This window comes from Colletotrichum costaricense (assembly GCF_030867565.1).
Source record: "Colletotrichum costaricense strain IMI 309622 chromosome Unknown Scaffold_4.1, whole genome shotgun sequence".
Lineage (NCBI taxonomy): Eukaryota > Fungi > Ascomycota > Sordariomycetes > Glomerellales > Glomerellaceae > Colletotrichum > Colletotrichum costaricense.
The window spans coordinates 3,097,939-3,119,694 of record NW_026848233.1 but is presented as its reverse complement, the minus strand read 5'-3'; the positions used below and the strand labels follow the sequence as shown (position 1 = coordinate 3,119,694).

Genomic DNA, 21,756 nt, shown 5'->3' with positions numbered 1-21,756 from the left:
TCACATCTGAGCTAAGGTATCTCATTCTTACGCCAGCATGAAATTATGCTTTCCGCAACTCACCTCGAGTGACACGCACCACCACGATCGTTAGCGCCGCCCGCAAGCCCGTACCCACCGCTACGCTCCGTGTTTAGTTCTCCACCGCCCACATGCAACGCCGCTAGAGAATCCCGGGATACGGCTTAAATGCATTTACCGCTTATCCTTCTTCGTACGGACAGTCCTCGGTAACAAGCTCGCCGAACCTCCATCCTCTTCCCAAGTCCCAACACGAGTGCTGGGCCGCCATCCAACTCCACCGACTTTTTCGACCAACCCGTCCTCCCACCAAGTGCGTTGCTCCCACCTCGATTTCTGCTTCATCACAGCTCCCTCCTCCTTCTCCTTCTCTTAAACCGACGCTTCAACCCAAAATATCATCAAACAACCCCCCTTTCAGCGACGTTGAATCTGTTCTTCGCCACCCCGCATCCCCATCTGCAGGCATCGTCCTCCGGCTGGCCCCACGACAGGGTTCCTCATGGGAACTTGCGCTAGTTCCCGTTTGGAATCCTTGGAGGGGTGTGAAGCCGTGGGGAGTGGGGTGGGTGGCACTCGGTCGCTAACGACGCTCTTTGACTATCGTTGCCCTTTCACACGTGTAGAGATCAACAGTCTTGAGTCACAAGCTGGCTTACCTGGAGGGAAACGCTTGTGGCGAACGCTAGAAGAGTTAGCCACCCTTGTGTGTCTGTTTTGTTGTGTTTCCCCCCCCCGCAGGTTCCAGGAGTTTTCCGCTCTGGGAAACGTCCAACGGCGCTGATCTCCGCCTATCACATCACGAGGTGGCAACCACACACCGCCATGATTGCCTACCAACGTGATACTTTGCGCTGTCCAACAAGGTGGCCACCTCGACGTTTGCCACTCGAAACTTGATGGGATTGTGATTTAGCGGCATTTGACATCGACATCCTCCGATATCAAATGTTTAATTCTCAAAATGAGACTCTTCAACGGCCAGAGACAAGGGTGTGCCATGGTCCCTGGCGGCGCGCCCCACCCACCCCGCGCACGCCATCCTATAGGGCGCTGACGTTCTCGTCAACCCCCACGCCCGTTCGACGTCGTGAACAGAGCCGCCTTTGACGACGTCTCTTGTCTTCGCTGTGAATGATGCGGTTGATGCTGTTTGATGGGTTCCGGTGTGGGGGAGTGATGCTCGTTGGTCTTGTGTGATGTGACGCGCGATGGTGAGTGTGCGGCTTCCTGTCGCTCGATGGTATGTGATTTTGATCTCTATCTTGGTCTCGCCGGGGGGCAAATTGGCTCCGGTTTGGACGATCGCGCCTTTTGAGTGGGAAGTTTACTTCTTCTCGGTCAATGAAAGCATGTGGATGGGTGGTAAGGATCGTCGCTGAGCAGTGTCGTGGTACTTTATGTTGTCTCACCGACGCCACCGGCAGGCTCCGCCGGAGCTACCTGATAGTGTTACCAGGCTGCCTGATGTCGTGTCGGGATTGATTTTGACCGGAGTTCCTACATAAAAACCTCATTTATCGAAAGAAAAAAGGGAAGTTGGAATCTTGACGGATTCGGGAAGTGGTAGCCTCGTCACAAACGGCCCCTTCACCCACTTACACCTAAGGGAGGATTCGTGGGATCTGCTTACCAATTTCCTCCTTCGGTATTCATAAGCAGTCCACTACAACATATTGAAATTCGTACCGGCCCAAGGGCCTACCTGCCCTGCCGATGGTATATACCAACAAGGGGAGAAAACATATCTCGGGTTCTACTTCGGCTGTAAGGGGCGCTACATAGGGTTAAGGTACAGCGATCAACCTACGTGCTTGGGTTGCCCAAATTAACAGTCGACTGTGCTATTTAACCCTTTCCAACTGCCGTCGAAGGGACAGTTAGATTCAGTATTCCTCGACGATATTGTACTGCTTTATGTATCTTAGGTAAGGGGAGGAGAAATATCCAGGGGTCTTCCCCATGTCAAGATGGCTGGTTCCTTATGCCTATTTCGCCGTAAGGGATGTAGTAAATGGCTCCATGGTGCCTTATTCCTTAAGCGACTCGCGGTACTGTGTGCGATTGCAACGTCTACATTACCATTCACCAGCACAATTTTGCGGAATCAGTCGAATCTCACATTTATTACTGGCTTCAACTCCACTTCATGACGGTATTCCATCGAGTGTTAGATAATGTCAAATGTACCTCTGCAGTTTCTCCAACACTGATCAAATTCTATACTTCTTAGCTAAGTGCAAACAGCTGAAATAAGACGGTTTCAATACGCAGTAAGCTAGAACAATACATGGTCCATTGCTACCCCTCAGAGATACTGAGTACCTGTTGGTATCCCTATTACAGGGTAGTTGGTTCGAACCGTGGGTTGACGAAGAGATCAATTGAACTATATGAATTTCTGCGTAGGTGTAAAAAGGAGGTTCCAACCGTAGGTTGGGCTGGCTACGATAATCGTAAATAGGGCCCCCAATTGGCCCCTGCGCATTTGGCCGTATGCCGCGGTCGAATTGGACTTCCAATCCGACAGTACCCCTGTTTTGACGTTATGCGTCGTTCAATGGGATATTGCTTCGCCAAAATGCTCTCGAAGTCTATTTTTGTGACGGAAAGTACAGTCGTACCAATCTCCCTGTCCCGCTTATCCACATGAGTGCTGACTGATTGAGCATCGGTGTCATTTCTCCCCAATAATTTGATCTATAGTCCGGCGGAATCCGAAGCAATCGATGCCCATCTAGCAACAGCCAGTCGAGCTCGAAACTTAAACCATACCCGCGAAGGGGTGGCTGTGAACTTTCTCTTGAACCTTCTGCACATGGTGCTATTTCAAGGCCCTGGGCCGCTGCTCCGGCATATCCACGGATGTTTGCATCCAAGTTGTCTGGGCCCAGGCAGCCTGACCCTGGGTCTTCGATGGTTAGGGATCCAAATTGAGTGTTCAGGCGTCTGTTTATGCCTGCATCAAAAGATGCCAGAACAACCCCAAGCCCGTCCAACTGACGTATACAATGACCAGTTGTCACATCCCACAGATACACACTGTCCCGCGAAGTCGACACAAGCAGCTGGCCATCCATGGAAAAGCTCAGTGAAAGGGTGGGCATACCAAACGTGCTGGGAGCGGATAATAAGAATTTTTTTCCAGTCGCTGTGCTCCAAAGTCTGAGGCTATGCTGCACCTTTTTTCGAGGACGAGACTGATAGGCGAGCCATTGGCCATCTGTCGAAAACTCCATGAGCTGAACAAATCCATCAGCTTCGGAGTGTTCTTGCGCGATGGTACCATCAGATGTGTTCAAAATTCTGATTGTCTGATAGCCGCCACAGGCAAGCTGAAAGCTGTTTCGAAAGGCCAAGGACGTGATCTTTTCCAAACGGCCGCCAGTTTCGTCATCTATGTCGTCACTTATGTCATCTCCTTTGGCATTCGCTGAGTTTGCGCCAAATAGCTGTGTATGGGCACCGGTTTTCGTCTCCCACACAGTAACCTGACCGCTGAAAGAAGTTGACGCAAGTTTCTGATGATCCTTGGACATGGCAATAAACTCCACATTCTCCGCATGGAATTTATGTACTTCCACATCATGTCCGGTCGATCTGCCCCACGTTGCGATCTCCTGACAGTCGGGGTAGGAGGCTGCGAAGTGATATTCATCAGAGTAGCAAAAACTCTGCGCAAAGCCACCACTAGCCATGTTTTTATTGCCTTTTGCTAGATCCCATATTTTGACGGTGCCATCAGAACATCCTGCCACAAGTCTTTCGTTGTTCGGTGAGAATGCCAACGGATCGTCACGACCCCCATCATGTGAGGTCTCCCAGGTAAGCTCGCCCATTGCCGTGTTGTATATGAAGATTTCTTCATCGGTCAAGACAGCCAAAAGCCTTCCATTTTTTGAGAACTTGATAGATCGGAGCCAGCAAGAGCCTCTGTTTTCGAATTTGCGAACCAGCCGGCCAGTTTTTGTCTCCCAAATGCAAACGAGAGGACTCCATGACGCGATCAATTGTCCATCGCCCGAGATTTCCACCCCCCCAACCGGCCTATCGTCAATTTCTCGTTTGCAGTCTCCTGTCAAAGTGTCCCAGATCTTGATATTGTCGTTTTGAGAGAACGAAGCAAGCCATCGACCGTCTGTCGTGAAGCTTAGCGAGACTATGTTGTCGATATCAGCCATGATTGTGCGCGTAGAGATTTCCTTGTCCATGCTCCATATATGAACCCCTTTGTTCTTCAGGGCGTATGCAAAAGTGCGACCATCTGGCGAGATGGCCATCGTCGTGACCACCAACTCCTCTTCGTGGCCTCTGAAACTCTCGACTTGATTGGTTTTCAGATCCCAGACCTTAATGACTCCGTTCCTGGACGCGGCGGTACATGTTTGACTGTCCCCTGAAAAGGCCACTGACCGCACACCGGCTTTTCGGAGTACTTTGGCCCGACCGTAAAGTTCTTCGCCGAAACCACCATATGTGTATTCACAATGTCCACTCTCTGCTTGCCAGAGCTTCACAGTGCCATCTGCAGAGCCAGAAAGAATCCACTGGCCATCTGGTGAGTATACCACAGTATCGACATCGGATTCATGCCCGATCAGAGACTGCAAGCGCGTATTCCACGTCCTATCCAAGCCTGGCATTATCGAAATCCATTTGGGTGCGTGATCCTTGAAGAAGTGCTTTCTGACGACACTCTCTTCAGGACTGAATAGTAAGGCTGACTCATAGATTTGTAAGGGAAACCCGGCAATCATTTCTTTGTGATATAGTAAAAAACGATTTGCGTCATGGACTAAGTTTGCTATACTTTCTTCTTTCGAGGCTGGCTTTCCTCTCTGAATCATTGTTAGCTTATGATCTTAACGTAACTTCATGGAAGTTGCAATTTAACTTACGATCAAATTTTGAAGCTTCTGTATGCCTTGTACTGCTTGCGACAGCTCACCGATGAGAGCAAGGGCCTCGAGCCAGTACAGAAAGTTGGTTCGAAGAAACTCATTGACAAACTCATAGTCTTCGATGTCCCTCTCAGTACTTGATTCTCCCAGGTGTCTCATCCAAAAAGCGCAAGAATATGCAACAGAGGCCAAAGGATTCGGTTTAGGCATGATGATATCCTTTTGGGCAATGCCGACATCTTCTAGTTCATAGATGTTGCGACGTATGACCTTGGAAATGGCATCCAATGATCTCAAACCCACTGCCCAATGCAAACCCTCGACTCCGCCCGGGAAAAGATTGGCAAAGGTGTCTTCCTCCTTGTCGAGTAGAAAATCTCGGGCTGACTGGTGTACGAAATAAACAGTTCCATCTCGAAGACTCAAGAAAGAACCACAACATCGCACGGCATCTTGTAAGGTCTCAACTTTACCGTCAAAATGCTGCGACAGGCCCATGATGGAGCAAAGTTCAAGAGATGTGATAGAGCGTTCTAGGATCGATGTGACGGCCAAAACATCTTTGCATAGATTTGCATCCATCGTACCAGAAATGTACTGGAACATGCGCTTGTATAGCTTATCGAGCCCTTTAGGGAATGTTCGCAGAACCCCTTTCGGTCCGATGACGTGGTTTCGTCTTATAATGTTGTCTTGACGAAGCGCATTGTAGACCAATGCCACCCATAGAAATGTGTCGCTCGAGTTGTCGTTGAGGTACTTCTCGACGTGGTTGCGGAGTTTTAAGTCGTCATGATAAGGTTGTTTCTCAGCGAGCTTGTCAACCTTTCTTCGAATGTACATGCGAACAGCATAGGAAACAAGATCGCTGTTCAGCTCCAGGGACAGCGCCGATGTACGTTCCGTGATCCTCTCGAGGTTTGTCTCGATTTCCCGCCAATTGCGGCTGGACACTATCCACTTGGCACGAGAATCATTTGATCTCTCGCAAATGAAATCCAAAAGCTTCTGGCGACCTTCCACGCATTCGTCGAGAGCGTCTACAATCAATAGCACACCATTCATCATTGGATCACCTAGTATGGCGTTCATAATACCGCACATCACTCCCCACGCGCTGTCTCCTTCGAATGCCGCCTTTCCGCCGCCATCTTTGTATCTGTCGTAGATATGCCGATCGACCTGCGGATATCTCTTTGCAAGTCCATAGATAAGCCCCCGTAGCACAGCAGTGGCATTGTTGAGTGTCGTCTCGGTGGCTTGACAGAAGAAATATGATAGGGTGTGAGTAGGGTCCGTCTCTAGTTCGTCAATGATGCCGCATATGAGCATGGTTTTCCCCTTGCCCGGATCGCCCTTGATCCAGAGTATCTTGCGATGAGTTTCCTGGTGCCATTTCCCGTAACTATCGTGATCCAGAACCCAGGAGTAAGCATCTCGAAGAAGCCCCCCTTTCTCGATCTGTATACGGTCCTTTTCGTGATGGGGGTCAACTTTCTGACGAAAGTCAATTAGGCAATTTTCCCTATCCCGGTGCTTGTCTCTGTCTTGTTGCGCTTGATACTGCTTCTGAATCAAAGATGACAGATCTTGAAATTGGTTGGTTTGATCCTGCATGGCACGAGCCAGGGTTTTGAGCGCGCCACAAATCGACGAGCTCTGATATTGACCTAGCCTGGTCCGCACCTGATCCTCGGCTTCCTTAACACCAGTGAGTTCTCCCGTCCAGTCATCGATCTTGAAGACATCTCCAAGTAAGACTAGGATCTGAGACCTGTAGTAACGACAGACGCTCTTCATTTGGTACAGGAGAAGCCTTTTGTACAGCTCGACAATTTGTTTCTCGAGTTCATCTCTGAGCGTCTTCGACCGGTCCTCGCCGTCGATAAGAAGCTCAACAAGTTTGCAATACCAATCCATCGTCGACAAAACGTACGTAATGCCTTCGCGGTTGATACTGGACTCCGTCAGAGGGTTTGCAAGGATCTGGTGAAGTTAGAGATTGTAAGCCAAGTTTCAAATAACCTGATTGACCGACCTGGAGAGAGAAAGAGACGCAAGACCATGGGATAGCAGCCTGGGGAGCCGCCAGAACGACGACGTCCATCACTTTCTTTACTGGCGATAAGATTCGACCGAATTCTTCAATATTCCCCTTAATGTCTGCAATTTGCTGCGACTCTGAGAGCCCGGCGTCAACAAATCTTTTCATTTGATCTCGTTTTTTCAGTATTGCCGGGGTAATTTCGGTTTTGTCCAAGAACTTTTCAAGCCTGTGTACAAGGAGTTTCTCGTATGCTTCCACTATGCTTTTTTCCCCGGCCTCAAGGGCATCATACGCCTCAATCCACAGGCGCTCCTGCAGGCTGTCTGCCGACAGAGAATTGGATGCCGATAGAGGATTGGATGCCGACAGAGGATTGGATGCCGACAGAGGATTGGACGCCTGAGCCGAATGAGTTGAGGATACATCCCCTTTTTTGCCCTTGTGCCAGAACTTGAAACAAGCGAGACACATGACGACTGGAGATTGCTCTTGGCCAAAATATGGCGTGAACCAATATTGAACACGGTGAAACTCGTTGATGGCTCTTACGGTTTGGAAAGGAAGGTCGAAGCATCAAGCTGCCTGCGGGGAAATGTAAAGTCCCCCAAAAATTCCAATCTTGGCCACTGTTCGACACATGATTTTATTGCATTACGACCAATCGCCAAATAGCCTTGTTGCAGCACGAAATAGGGCTCATCCCCGTCATCCTTGCCGTCCACAGAAGCTATTGCATATGCATCTACGCGCCGAGTGCAACATGATCCAATTGGATAATCGCGACGTCTCCGGCTTTTCAGCTCCCCATGCGTGGTATCTCGTGTTCATGTCTAATTCGCCAAATACATAGCCCAGACGGCCCCGACTGCGATGAGCTGCTCACCGAGACCAATTTCCCCACTACTTCATACTACGATTCCATATGGATCCAGAGTCAGAGTGGCCGAGTAGGTAATATGGCTGACTTTGTGATTTACAGCATTAAGATCTACTTTGTTTCCTGAGTTATTGTACAATCTCAAGTTGTCTAAAGCTTAGTGATTACTTGTCTCATAGGACTCCCCTGACGGATCTTATAGCCATAAGTGTAGAAGGCTACCGGAACAGAGACGCATAATATCTCAACAAGACCCAGCAATGTCCCAGCCCAACTCAGTCCCAGCGTCCTATACATTGATGGCCCGGCAAGCGGCAGACACGCGCCCATTATGCTTCTGAGCACCATGTTCCCTGCTAACGCTGATGCTGCGTAGATGCCATAGGACTGAGCCATGTAGTTGTCTGCGTAGATGAGAGTGTAAGCGTTTCCGGCACCGTATGGAACACCAGCAAGAATGGGAACGATCCAGTGTGTTCCAGGTCGGCATGTCCAGGCGAACCAAAATTGGCCAACTGCTAACAGGACGGCACCTATGCATTCGATGCTGACTCTGGCTTCGGGCTTGACATTGCCCGTGGCCGGGTCTTTTTGATGAAGGTTGACGATGCGGCGAAGAAGAGGCTCTGCCGCAATGGGAATGAGAATGCCACATCCAATCCCCAGAAACGCCAGTCCGCCGATCCCTGGCGCCCAGCCCCGGTTCTGCTGAAATGCAATCGGATAAGCGACGAAGCAGAGATAGAGAGTCACGCAAACAATGTCGATGTATGTGTTACAAAACATGCTATTGACAGTAAGCCAATCAAGACGTAGATGAAACTTTCCAATCGCTGAGGTATAGGTCGACTTACCAGATCGGCTCGGTGCACATCATCTTGAGTGGGCGGTATAGATTGATCTTTAGCAATGGCCAGAGCTCTTGCCCATGATCGTAGCGCGTCCACCATCTATCGTCTCCGGTTGCCTTGGACTTTTCGGCGGCTCGTCTCTTCAGCAACACGGGAGCGTACGTCTCTTTCACAGAGGCTAATAAGACAAAGATCACACTTCCAATGATCAAGACGATCAGATTCGTCCATATCCAACCCTTATGTTGATAGACGAAACCACCGATCAATGGCCCGTAGACGGGCCCGTTAGCCGGGCCCATGGATCAAAACCCTAAAGCAAGTGCGCGGTGCTTGTCTGAAACGATGTCGTTGACGGTAGCGGGCGAGTTCGACATCATGGTGCTACCAAAGAACCCTCCGAAAAGCCGAGTGGCGATAACGGTCGCGATACTCTCAGCCAGAGCGCTCGACAAGACGAGTGCCAGAAACGCTGCCATGGATGCGATGTAGAGCGGTCGCCGGCCGAGTGATTCGCTCATGGGCACGACGACTAGGCTTCCGGCAGCCATTCCGAGCAGATATGTGGTGAGACCTAGGAGTGCGACAAGCTTGGAGGCGTGAAAATCTGCTTACAGCTCGGGGATCCCGGAGGTATAAAGAGTGCTGAACAGGCTGACTACGGTGGCACCGAGGCTAACCGTAGTGACGATAAAGGCCTTGTACCATGTAGGCCATGAGCAAGGGTCCTGCACATCTCCACTGTCCCATTTCACTTCAAATTCGGGAGCTCGATCGAGGTTGGGTACACATTGGTTGAACGGCGGTGTCTTGTTGGTGTTGGTGGCATAGGGAGTAACCCCCAGAGCAGGATCCGTGGCTGTCTCGTGTAGGTTGAGTTCATAAACCGGACTTTGTCGACCTGATTCAGAGATGCGATCTATGGTATGCATGCTCTGTGACACTTAACAACCAACACGGTTTCCCAAGATTGTGCGAATGACCTAGACGGGAAGGTTAGGATTGAAATTCGTGCCGATGAACGGGATTCCTGAATGAAAGTTTTGACGATGAGTAAAGATGGACTGCATTATATTCCACGCGGTGGTCGGTGGGCTTAAGGAACTTCTATATACAAGCTAGAATTGAGTCCGGAACATGAACTGACCCGATTGAGGCGGCTTGCAGGTCAGTGTACATTGTGATTTCTAAGACTGCTAACGTTGCCAAATCGAACTGAAATATCCGCAAGCTGAACAACCAAACAAGTACCCACAAGCTGATCAATATGACAGCCTCGACTTTTGAAGTTTGACTGACGGAATATGCTTCCCCTTTCAGGTTAGTGGCAGCAAACCTTGCTAAGGAAGAGGATGACGAGCGTCCACGCAGGCCTGATCGGGTTTATGTAAAGTTACAACTCGTTCTCCAGAAGACCAGGCCAAGTCTGACAGTGGGGTGAAAGAATTTCATGGGTCGGAACTTGGATTGTAGGGTCGGCGGCTTTCTTTCAAAGAACAAGAAGTAATATTAGTGGAAAGCAACATTTGAAACCAATTGCTTTTTTCTTCTTTTGGCCAGTGGCGACAAAACAATTATGCTAGCCATCTATTATTGCATTGCAGCTAGGACAGGTCACTCATAATAATGACCTGGACGGTGTATCTCGCAAATGTTCTCTCTAATTGCTTATAACTCCTACATCGAAACCAAAGGTTATTCCCTCGGCAACTACGCAACTTGTGTAAGCCCTTGATTGATGATATGAAGCCGTATGCAGGAATAGAAGACTTTTCCATAGACAAATCTTCGAGAGATTTGATGAACTTGACCAAATCACTTATCTTAGGCGGACAGGGTTCAACAATCAGGTCGCGTTATCCTGAAAGCCCCATTCAGCATGCTAAGATAAGGATGTCGAAGGGTGAAAAATACGGTGATAATCGTAGATTGGCTATCGAAGTGTGTCTTTTTCTTTTCTGAATTACTCGTGTTTTTGGCCTGATGATGTATACTAGCGTTTCGAACTCACAGCATCGTCAACATCTGTCGAGACCGAGATATGACCAAATTCTTGTTGCAGGTTCTGTTCGATCATTTTCATTGATAGAAAATTTATGAGCTATCCAGAATGTGCTATTACATGAAGGGACTCATCGTTGCTAGTCAGATAATCTCAACTGCAAGTCCCGGCTTCAACCATCTGACCTTGTCAACAACACCCTCATCTTCGAAATCTTTCGCCAGTCCTTCCTCAAACTGAGTGAAGTGACCCCACGACTTGTCGTAGTGCATGGGCACCAAATGGTCTGCCTTGATGTCTCGGAATAGACGAGCCGCCTGCTTGCCGTCCATGGTGATTTGCAGCGGCGCGTCCCTGTCCGGAAACTGCACGTGGGCGGAACCGAGATTCATCATGGCAATGGGAACGTGAAACTTGTCGGCAATCTCGGTCAACTCGTCCATGTAAACCGTGTCGCCCGTGAAGTAGATGGCGTTCGGCAGCTTGTTCGGTCCAAGCCCAAAGTCGTCCGACGACAGCAAGAATCCAATGCATTCACCGCCGGGTAGGTGCTGGCACGGGGTGGCCGTGATGCGGAAATCCTTTCCGCCGATGCGTCTCTCCACGGTTGTCCATGGCTCCATGCCAACGACAGCCGGGCGAGGAGCGAGGTTCTTGGCTCCGTCCACGGTCGTGAAGACGTGCCGGCCGTCGAGGAGCCGGCGGCCCAGCTCGTCGAGATTGTCGGGGTGGTCTTCATGGCTCAACAGCACTGCGTCGATGGGAGGAAGCTGATCGAGCTTGAGGGCAGGATCTTCGGTGTTCTGGAGGATGGTGATACCCACGTCCCAAGTGGTGCCTGCTGGGGAAAAGAAAGGGTCGGTCAAGAAGCGCACGCCATCGATATCAAGGATGGCCGTCGCAGTTCCAATGTGAGTGATGCTCACTCTGGGCTTGAAGTTGGTTCTGGAAGACATTGTCGAAGGTTTAATGGAAATCTCGGTCGTTGTAACGTCTCGAGAGGGGCTGTTGGTAGATGATGCGACTGAAGGTAGAAGCTATTGCGTAGTGTCGTTGTCGTTCATCTTCGTTGGAATACGTGTTTCAAAGTCTTCCTTATATGTGGAAGGCTATATGCTGTATAAGTTCCGATGCCTTTCGGGGATTGGGAAGAAGGCTTTCTCACGTCTAACCAACCCAAGACTTACAACTGGCAAACGCGATTCAGCAGTGGACGTTTTGACAAATCCATGTGAGACGCCGATTACCAACCTAAATGCATACAATGGTTGGTAAGGTAGTCCCTTCAGAGGTACATGTAGATAGCACTTTTGGCTTGGTTTGGCCTGTGGGCTTGACAATAACAACAACGCTAAAGTCAATTGCCTTGCATTAAAATGAGGTCATCTTAAGATGCGTAGGGAGAAACTTCAAAAAGGCAGAATACTTGAATTTGATGCCGAACTATTTGGAATGTCTGTTTGTTGTAGCATCAACTGGGAATCATGGTCACATTCCATCACTAATCAGCAGGAAGGATTTGTCAGTTATAGAAGCCTGGAGATGATCAAGCTTAGAAACAATAATCAATGATTGCGGATGGGCCGACATTGAGTCACGAGCTTGACTGTCATCGTAGTTGCAGGACGAGTAGCGGTAAACGAGGCGTTCCTCAGTAACAACTCTGCGCTTGACCAGAATAGGATTCATAATTCGCCAAGACATCTCTAATTCGGCGTCATTGTAGACTTTGATGGCTTCCGATTGGTCATTCCTCATCTGTTCGAGGCCCCTCGATCGTTCTCCATCATCTGGGGATCTCTTGTCTTGGCGGATTATGATACCTTATTTGGCCTAGCGCCATCCACTGGAGACCCCTTGTACACTAAGACACCGAAAGCCCGGAACCTTTCTGGACCAATATATGACCCAGCAGCCAGCGATAATACAAGTCGCCAGACGATTAGCAACATCATCCGCTCACATCACCACTCGTACAACACCTTCTTCAGATTTCTTTCCAGAGTTTCGCGGCGAACGAGACAATCACCATGGCGTCTGCAGCAGTATCGATGCGTTCCATGCTCGGCGTGCCAGCCTCTACAACCTCCACGAGCGACAGCATCCTGGTCATCATCGACGCTCAGAACGAGTACGCAACCGGCAAGCTAGCAGTCTCAAACGTCGAAGCATCCCGAACAAGTATCGCCTCTCTGCTTGAGAAATACCGCGCCGCAAAGGCTCCCGTCGTCCACGTCGTCCACGAAGTGCCGGCCGGTGCCCCCCTCTTTACTCCCGGCACCGAGCTCGCCGAGGAATTTTCAGAGCTGAAGCCGCTCGAGGGGGAAAGTGTGGTCGCCAAGAATTTTCCGGGCTCCTTCACGGGTACGAACCTGGAAGAGTTGCTAAAGGCTACCGGAAGGAACAAGGTGGTTTTGACCGGATACATGGTACGATGATTTGTTATTGGACGAGCAAGGCGCTCGGTGGAAGAAAGTGTTACTAGAGACTAACTTTTTTTTTCCCTCCGGCAGGCGCACGTTTGTATCTCGACTACTGCTCGACAGGCGAGTGAAAAGGGGTGGGACGTGATCGTTGTGGAAGACGCCGTCGGTGACCGCGATATCCCTGGGGCAAATGCTGAGGATTTGACAAAGATCGCGTTGGCTGAAATTGCGGATGCATTCGGTACTGTGGTGAAGAGCAAAGATATTGCATAGCGCTTTGCCATTAGGCCAGAAATTTCTGGTAGGGCGAGCAGCGCGTTGTTCATTCCCATCATTGGATATTACTTGGACCGTTACTCTCGTCGTTGCCGTCGTCGTCCGTGCTGTGCTGCCATTGTCGTCCTTGCTATGCAACCATAATTACGTCTGCCATAACATAAGCTGATGAGGTCTACCGTAGACCAAATGTCAACCAAGAAGCACTGTCCGCCTGTGCAATAACACATCCTCATATCCTTGTTGGCGTATAATCTCAGCATTTCTTGCCAACTGTTCACAGATGGCCTCATCATCGCCTCCAAACATTTCCAGCGCACCCCTCGCAATGTGCAAAGGAAAGAACGCAGATGCTGTGCCATAGAGTTTCATGTCCTCCTGCATCAAATAGCCTGTACTTTCAAGGATATAAGTTGCGAGCTGGAGAACCTTTTGGGTCACCGCTTCGCTTGCGGGGTATTCTCCGACTTTCAGAAGACAATCTTGTGAGATGTTTGGATGGTGTGCTGTTAATCGTTGGATCTGGGTGACGCAAATGATCCAGAACGCCCAGTAGTGACTCAATGAGTTAGCCACGGTGATATTTGGGAAATCGAGGCTGGTGGTATCGGCTGGCGGGACCTTTTGTAAATATGTAAAGTCTCTCATAGTCATCATGTTTGCTGACTTGTGCCAAAAGTCCAGGCGGTTGATAACGTCCACAAACTGGACCACGGCTTCGCGGGCGGCAGGTTCACTATCGTCGTTACAGTGATCAAGCATTTCGAAAATAGCGGGTATGGCGCAGGCCTCACTCAAGAGAGCTTGGAGCGGGTCTTCGACTACACGCCTGAACGGCTCTTCTTTCCACTCAGGCGCCCCGAGAAAGGTCGATTTCCGAGTTTCAAAAGCATGGAGAATCTGGGATATATCAGCACAGATAAGGTGATGAATACAGGCTGTCGTACTAGAATTGGTCTGAAGCCAACGAAGAGTTTGTGGGGTGTTCCAGATGCGTAGAATTGCGGCGGGCGAAGTTGAATTAGCTCACCGATGCCCCTTGCGTGGACTGTCGCTGCAGAGCTCGATGTGGGAAAGAATTTCTGGGACAGTCTAATGTGAGTAAAGGTCCCTACAAGAGACCGAATAGAGACGAAGAATCTCCTACCTCTGACAGGAACAAGCACATAATGGCTGCAGATATCTCGGTATAGTTGTTCGGATCATCGTTGGCGCGTGGAATGAGGCACCCTACAGCCTTGAGCGCCGAGGAGTGCGCTTCAATGGCTTCGTGGACAGGAGCTCGCCCCTTGGGGCCTCTGGCCATCAGTGAGATCCCAAGAGCTTTGATGGCGGAGGATAAAGGTCCGTCGTGCCTCCCATCTGTCCCGACGATTCCCGGCAGAACTTCCACCCATGCTCCGCATATTCGAGACTGCGAAGGCTTTGAAGTGCTGGACATCGAACCTAACTCGTCGGCAGGGACAAAGTTTTGTATGCACATTGAGAGTACGTCGCTGAGTGGCCAAGTCAAGGCCTGAGTCGGAGGTTTCGGCCTCTGACTTGCGGGATTGGGCGTCCTGCTTTGACGTGTCCGCTTCTTCCGCTGACCGGAAGCGACCGAGCCTGGTGATGAGGGTTGACGAAATACAATGTGTTTCTTGTACCCTGGACAACCGAGGCCAGAGAAGACACACTGAGAGCAGCATGGCTGCTTTCCGTCGCACTGCCAAGCAGAGCGTCAGTCAGGTCGTTATCATACTTTTGCGGGGCTCTTACGCCAAGTTTTCGTCTTCTGCACTCATCGCAGACTGTATGTTGTTTGGTCTTCATATCTGGTCGGTGCCGTAGCCAGACATTGTGTGGAAACCAATCGCCGCAGTCTCAAATATGCTGGTCTCGGCCCACGACAATGGAGGGCGTAGTCTTCAGCGCGGCAACGGGGGTTGTTGGGCCTTTTGTGTTCGGGGGTTCGCATCCAGCATTGACCACTAACGGCGTTCGGGTTACGGCCCCCCACGTGGCGCTAAGGAGCGGTTGGGTTGCCGGCTTTGGGCCGGGTCCGGATAGGACTTCTTAGCAAAGAGAAATGGTACGTCTTACATTACATATATTCAATCGCCTGAAGATGAAAATAATGCAACATCTTTGAAATAGTTCATGTGGCAACACTCCCTGGTTAATGTGAATTGGAAATAGCCTTCGGACGAACACCCACACCAAGTTTGCCAAGTAGACATGGGAAAACGGTGCGGACTTCATCTACTTCATCACAACCACCAAGCCTCATCGCCGTTTTTTTCTCATCCAGGTGGGAGTGAGGCAAAGTCAATCAAGGTAGTTACACATGAATAAGGCCAGACGAACCAAACGTGTGTCGTCAACCGTACGTACCTTTCACACATTCATGGCCCGCCTACCTTACGCCTTCCTCGCCTAAGGCGTTGACCGGACCTTCCCTCAACCGTACCTTCCCCCTCCCATCCTCATCAACCACAAGGTGTCTTCTACACGTGACACACCACCTCACCGCCCGCCACGAGGCTGAAAGGGTATATGCCCCCCCTCAAACCCATCCCCGTCACCAGCCAGCAGGCGCCCGTCTAGGTCGACGGGTCAGGTCAAACTGGCTGGGTGGTGGAGTGGTTCATGGTCAACAATATCAAACGCCAACCAGCCTACTCGACGACAGGCTTAGCGATCGAGTTCGAGTCCCGGAATGAGCACCAAGAGATGTAGCCCCCAATCGCCACCGGGGGGGTGAACTCTTTTTATTAGTCGTGGCTAATGAACTTACTTTGCTTTGGTGCTAACATGGTTATATGGTATCTTGTATTGAAATTGTCAAGTGGTGTAAGGGGATTGACGTTTAGTATTTGAGACTCCAAGACATGGTCTATATTGTAGATCTACATATCAAATCTATGACCTGTTTCCTCCTCATCTAGGTACCTTATCCAAACCTCATTCACGTTCATTTATTCCTTCATCCATCATCAAACTCCCCTCCCATACCCCCTCTCAAACAGAGTAATCCAACTTCTTATCCCCCATCACCCCCCAAAACTCCTCCACAAGCTCCTTCTGCCCGCCCGGAGCTCCCCTCACGGCAAGATACACCCTCTCGTCAACAGCAGGCTCCCACACCCCCGGGTTCCCGCCCGCCATGATGCCTCCCGCCTCGGTCAGGATACACCAACCCGCACACACGTCCCACGCCCAGCACCCGCCCTCCCAATACGCATCCAGCTGTCCCGCCGCCACGGCAGCAAGATTCAGCGCCGCGGAGCCGAGGGCGCGCATGCTATGCACCATCGCGCCGCCCGTCTCCTTCGTCGCCGCCAACTTCTTGAACGTCTCGGCCTTCAGGTCGAAGTTGGGTCCGTCGCGGGTAGACCCCCACTCGCACGCCAGCAGCGCCGAGTCCAGGCCTTTCAGGGGGATAGGGTTCTTGGCGAGGGGCAGTTTCTGTGCCGGACCACCGGCGCGGCGCATGTAGCTCCCCTTACCCTTGATGCCCGTGAACAGGAGGTCCTGGAAGGGGTTGTAGATGACGCCCACGACGGGGACGTGGTCCACGGCTAGACCTAACGAGATGCAGGCGTCGGGAAAGGAGTGGACAAAGTTTGTGGTGCCGTCGATGGGGTCGACGACGAAGGTAGGTTCGGGGCCGAGGCGGGTTCCTTTTGTGTAGGTTTCTTCGCCCATGAAGGCGATGGTGGGGTAGCGTTGGGAGAGGCGGGTGGAGACCATTTTCTCGACGGCTTGGTCTGTTTCGGTTACGATGTCGACGGCTGTTTTGAGAGGTGGTGGAAGAAGTTAGTCCAGATCTTGCGGCTTGTTTGAGAGTGTTGAGGGTAGGGGGGAGGGCGCGTTTCAATGGATGTAGGGGTGAAGGGGTAGGATGAGGGACTGCATACAGTTGAGCTTGGTGTCCTGGTCGATTGAGGCCGGGTTCGCGGACATGATCATCTTGCCCGCCTCGGTCGCGATCTCGAGGAGGGTGTCGTGGATTTCTTGGAGGTTGAGGTCCGCCATCGTGTCCTATCGTTGGTGGTGAGCTTATGGATCTGTACAGCTAGCGAGCTATAATCGTCTAACGAATAGCGATCGGAACGTAAGAAGAAATCCGATTGAGGACTAAATCAATTGGAGACTTTGTAGACGTCTTGTATACTTTGAAAAAGAATGCTTTACAAGATGGAGGTTGTCGATCAATGTTTTAGCAAGCTCCAAATGGGGAGATCTTTTTTTGGAGGGGCAGAAGATGGGAGGAGGGGGGAAATCGGAATGAATGGCGGGGTGGTTTGGAGGGGAAAGAAAGGAATGAGGTCACAAAAAGTTGGTCCAAGTTCCAACGGTTCACTGTGGGGAGAGCGGGCGGATCTCACCCTCTGCCCACTCCCATGTGTTCTTCAGCTCGGCGCGATTGGAGCGCACCCAGGTACTCCGTACGGTACCAAAATACCTTATATCACCTGAGCTGAGTGGTCACCGATATTCCCGACCCACTCCGGCTCCCATAGAGCTCGGAAGGCGGTCTCCCACCGACCGGGCTTTCTCGGCGGGACACTGCGCCGGTAAGCGAGGAGCGGATGTACCGCAGCGGGGGACAATGGCGCTTCGTCGACGGAGTATGCGGCCGGGGGGCTCCCATTAGATGAACGGCCGACATAATACGCGCAGGCCATCCACGCCTTACCTGACTTTACCATATATGAGGGATTTCTCAGTATCGGTCATGTCTCGTAAAGTCGTCACCTAATCCACTGGTGGAGACCCGGTCGACTCATCATTTCCCCCGGAGGTTTTTCCATCAAATTTCTTGGCCGACGGCTCCGGCGGGATACCGGGAAACGGGCATGCTAACTTTTTTCTTCCCCCAAAGGTTAGTAGTACACATTGGGAGGGTTTTTTCTGGCGGTTCAACCTGTTCATATATTCTACCGCGTCAAAAAAGATGGAATCAGGCGAGAAAACATGGATAATAGAGGTTATAAAGCAGAGCCCAAACGCCTTTGAATTCTCACAAGACAACCATATCTTGCCCATTTCCCAATCGTGACATGTCCCGGAGACCCAGTTCCTCCCACTTTCCTGGCCCGCTTTCCGTACGGATGCTCGTTACGCGTTGCCCTCCCGAAGAAAACAGACAGTTTGCCCTCTTCAATTTCATCTTCAACTTCCTTCCGCTGCTTCTTTAAAAACTCTTGTCTAGTTTCTCATCTTTGTGCTTTGCGGTCTCATTGACGGGAAATTTTACAATCGGGTTTTCGAGCCTGCGCTACCGTATCATACGTTCTCCCGGAAGATCGACCTCCGTTCTGTCGGGCTCTCGCCGCTGTCCTTTTTCTGTTGTTGCTGCTGCTGTTGCGGCGCACCCGTATCGACAATCGGCCGGGGGCTGACGCCGCGCAAGCTGATGTTGCTCGGCTCAGCGTCGTCCTCGAACGGATTCCTGCCGCCAGCCTTGTGGACACCTAGACCGCCGTCGTCATCCCGGCTGAGGCTGCGGCCCCGCGCCGGCTCATCGTGGGGGTTGGGAGTCGAGGCAAGGTTCATGCTGTAGCTGTTGTCGTTGTGGCCGCCGCCGCGGTACCCCAGCTCCTGCTCCTCGTAGTTTCCATAAGGACCGTAGGTCTCGGCCTCATGGCCCACGCGCGCATCCCACGCCTCATCCGGATCGAGCGGTCCGAAGCCCCGGCGCGGTGCACCCGCACCGCCCGAGGGTTGCTCGTAGGCTCCGGCGGCAGAGCGGTTGTTGCGGTTCTTGAAGGAGGTGATCTTGTCGTTGATCCAGCCGGCGATGCCGCTCGGCGCAGGGCGCGGGGGTCCGTATGACGGCGGCGGATCGGATTTTCGGAAAGGTATGTAGGAAGAGAGGGATGGGGGTGGAAGCTATTTTGTGCAACGCAGGTTAGTCGCGAGACAGAGCATGATGGGAATAGGATGCTAGGGAATGGGAGAGCCTTGTTACGTACACCTAGTCTCCGGGCGCGCAGTTGGGTGAAGATGACCCAGCCGGCACCGCCAACAATGGCGAGGACCAGGATGGCGATGACGATACCTCCAGCGGCTGACACCATGGTTGCGATTCAATTGCGACGATGCAAGGAAAGTGCGCTTGGCGTTGCGGGGGAAACTGAAGCGTTTCTCACCAGCAAGACGTCGATTCAGCAACGGCAATGGAGGAGTAGGTGATGTTGGTTGAAGGCGTGCGACGAATGATGGAGGTCCGGCTCATGGGAAGGCTGACGTGTGAGATGGGCCAACCGTTAGCAGTGGTGGTGTTGGTGATTGGTGTGTTTCGCTGAGCCGCCTGTTCGTTTGGTCGCGGGAAGCTTTGGTTCTGGGCTGTGTGTGCGACACGGACACGGACGCCCGTTGGGAAACAAAGACGTAGATCGGGTACTTTGCTGAGTGAGAGCCCGGTCCGGGAGAGGATGGGTAGAAGGCGGACGATACAGGGCGAGTAGAGAGGGGGAAGAGAGTGAAAGAGACGGTAGAGTGGAAAGTCCCGGTAACCTTCGCAGCAAAAGTATGATGAGATGAGGTGAGGTGAAGGTGGATTGAGAGGAAAGCAGACAAACCAGGCCCGGCGAAACCTTGTTTGATGAGGCAGCGTGCGCAGTGTGGTCCGGTGGTGGTGCAGGTGCAGGTGTCGCGCAAGACCAGGCAGGTGAGGCCAGCAAAGCAGTAGGTAGCCCCCAAGCTTTCAGCTTTACCTGAAGGTAAGGTAGCGTACGGATACTCCAAGGTACTCGGTAGTAGCCTGGCAAGAATGACCAACTCCAACAATGGTCGACCTTGCCTGAGCTAATTCGGCAGAGCGGCTTGTTTCCTTGGTGGAGGATTGGGGCAGGACAAATGCAAGGCAGCTACAGTAGGGTGTCAAAAGTTCGTGTACACCCTCCCAGTGCGTCACCTATAGCCCACTAACTACGTCTCTTTATTACTATAAATATCTTTCTAACTTAGGTATAAATAATATAATTTAAAATTTTAATAAAATACTTTAGTATATAAAGTATATAAAACTATTTTTTATATATTTTAAAATACGTTATATTAGTACTTTATATTATAATATACAAATATAATATAAAATAAAATAGAATTTACTAAGAAGTACAGTGCTATTCGCACTCAAAAGGCCCTATAATCCGCTATGATGAAAATCTCTTAAAACCTATTTTTATAAAGATTTATTTAATGCTTTGATAATCAAGAAAAGCATAGTGCAACTTAGTTATATACTAATATAATAGCTAATTAGTTATATAGTAATTTTTAATTTCTTTTTCCTATTATATTTAACTTTTTATTCGCTGTTGAAAAGTAGTACTTTTGTGGGATACTGTGCGCTGCACACGAACCTTTGACACCCCACTGTACCTACCTACCTTAGTGTATCTTAGGTACTCCGTTTTCCGTACGAAAATGCAACAAAGTTGGCGCACAAGGATGAAGAAGGTGCACCCAACTTGCTCTTGGTTGCAGCTCCCAATGGCACACCTGCCAATGAAAGCGGCCCTCACGCGGTACCTACGGCCCCCAATCCTATTTAGCTCCGCGGGCTCCGTCAGCGTCCCGCCCGCACCCGCACCGCAGTCTTCATTCTTCCCTCTCCATCTCCATCTCCAATAATCAGGGCAATCTCTAGCTCATCCTCCACTTTACCTTGCTGCTCGCAAATCTAAGAAAACCCGGCAGCTTGGGGCCCTCTTCAGGTAGATTACCTAAAGCCATTCGAGGGCTGCTGTTGCTGCCCAATCATCTATACCTTGATTCCTCCAACTTGGTTACCTCGAGGTTCGTTTCCTAGACAGGGCAACGCAAGGAGAGACTGCGCGCGGGCTGAGTGCCAGGATGCGTGCACTCATTCCATTCAACACACTTCGCAGGGACCTTTTTCCAACAAAGGCAACTTGAGGGCCCGCGAGTCGACGTTTGACCCATGCATACCTTGCACATATAAACAGCAGTAGTCGGAGACCTCAAGTCTACGGACCTGCTGCTGAACGCAGGAGTTGGAGGTGCTGCATGCCATTGAACCACAGGCGAGGATCCAATGACGTTCCTTTGGAGAGCTGCCGGGAACGAAACCAGCTTTGCGGATACAGAAAAACCCCTGCTTTTTCCTTGCTGGCGCCAAATTCGAGATCCAAACGTGGCATTCGTGCGACCCCCCGGCGCTATTCATAGCGCAGGCTGTATCTGGACGTGACCACTACCCCCTTGCATCCAGGTAGCTGAGACAGCAAAATATCTCTCCGGCCGAGTCCTTATCGCAGATGCCACCTACTGTAATTTTGCCTTTATCCAGGCAAAAGGGTACTGTCTGGCTCTTGGAGGGAGATGCTGCAACGTGGACGG

The 21,756-nt window shown here is 50.9% G+C and overlaps 8 protein-coding genes across 8 annotated transcripts; 1 reads left to right on the top strand and 7 right to left on the bottom strand.

The window, feature by feature from the left end:
• Positions 1-2,845: 2,845 nt before the first annotated feature.
• CCOS01_05094 (uncharacterized protein) lies at positions 2,846-7,440 on the bottom strand (the record flags this gene model as incomplete). The annotated part of the gene is made up of 5 exons (XM_060453275.1): positions 2,846-2,926; positions 3,204-4,741; positions 4,832-4,859; positions 4,920-6,908; positions 6,961-7,440. The coding sequence occupies 5 exons, from the start codon at positions 7,438-7,440 to the stop codon at positions 2,846-2,848; spliced, it is 4,116 nt and encodes a 1,371-aa protein (XP_060317233.1).
• A 556-nt stretch (positions 7,441-7,996) lies between these two features.
• CCOS01_05093 (uncharacterized protein) lies at positions 7,997-9,248 on the bottom strand (the record flags this gene model as incomplete). Its single annotated transcript, XM_060453274.1, has 3 exons — positions 7,997-8,633; positions 8,701-8,895; positions 9,010-9,248. 3 exons carry the CDS (start codon positions 9,246-9,248, stop codon positions 7,997-7,999), a joined length of 1,071 nt encoding a protein of 356 aa, XP_060317232.1.
• A 60-nt stretch (positions 9,249-9,308) lies between these two features.
• Positions 9,309-9,629, bottom strand: CCOS01_05092 (major facilitator superfamily transporter; the record flags this gene model as incomplete). Its single annotated transcript, XM_060453273.1, has 1 exon — positions 9,309-9,629. One exon carries the CDS (start codon positions 9,627-9,629, stop codon positions 9,309-9,311), a length of 321 nt encoding a protein of 106 aa, XP_060317231.1.
• Positions 9,630-10,842: 1,213 nt separating this feature from the next.
• On the bottom strand, positions 10,843-11,655 carry CCOS01_05091 (uncharacterized protein; the record flags this gene model as incomplete). Its single annotated transcript, XM_060453272.1, has 1 exon — positions 10,843-11,655. One exon carries the CDS (start codon positions 11,653-11,655, stop codon positions 10,843-10,845), a length of 813 nt encoding a protein of 270 aa, XP_060317230.1.
• A 1,074-nt stretch (positions 11,656-12,729) lies between these two features.
• Positions 12,730-13,398, top strand: CCOS01_05090 (uncharacterized protein; the record flags this gene model as incomplete). The annotated part of the gene is made up of 2 exons (XM_060453271.1): positions 12,730-13,128; positions 13,213-13,398. The coding sequence occupies 2 exons, from the start codon at positions 12,730-12,732 to the stop codon at positions 13,396-13,398; spliced, it is 585 nt and encodes a 194-aa protein (XP_060317229.1).
• Positions 13,399-13,593: 195 nt separating this feature from the next.
• On the bottom strand, positions 13,594-15,213 carry CCOS01_05089 (uncharacterized protein; the record flags this gene model as incomplete). The annotated part of the gene is made up of 4 exons (XM_060453270.1): positions 13,594-14,301; positions 14,349-14,483; positions 14,549-15,106; positions 15,160-15,213. 4 exons carry the CDS (start codon positions 15,211-15,213, stop codon positions 13,594-13,596), a joined length of 1,455 nt encoding a protein of 484 aa, XP_060317228.1.
• Positions 15,214-16,401: 1,188 nt separating this feature from the next.
• CCOS01_05088 (inositol monophosphatase) lies at positions 16,402-17,418 on the bottom strand (the record flags this gene model as incomplete). The annotated part of the gene is made up of 2 exons (XM_060453269.1): positions 16,402-17,174; positions 17,301-17,418. The coding sequence occupies 2 exons, from the start codon at positions 17,416-17,418 to the stop codon at positions 16,402-16,404; spliced, it is 891 nt and encodes a 296-aa protein (XP_060317227.1).
• A 1,254-nt stretch (positions 17,419-18,672) lies between these two features.
• CCOS01_05087 (uncharacterized protein) lies at positions 18,673-19,466 on the bottom strand (the record flags this gene model as incomplete). The annotated part of the gene is made up of 2 exons (XM_060453268.1): positions 18,673-19,278; positions 19,362-19,466. 2 exons carry the CDS (start codon positions 19,464-19,466, stop codon positions 18,673-18,675), a joined length of 711 nt encoding a protein of 236 aa, XP_060317226.1.
• Between the last annotated feature and the right edge of the window lie 2,290 nt (positions 19,467-21,756).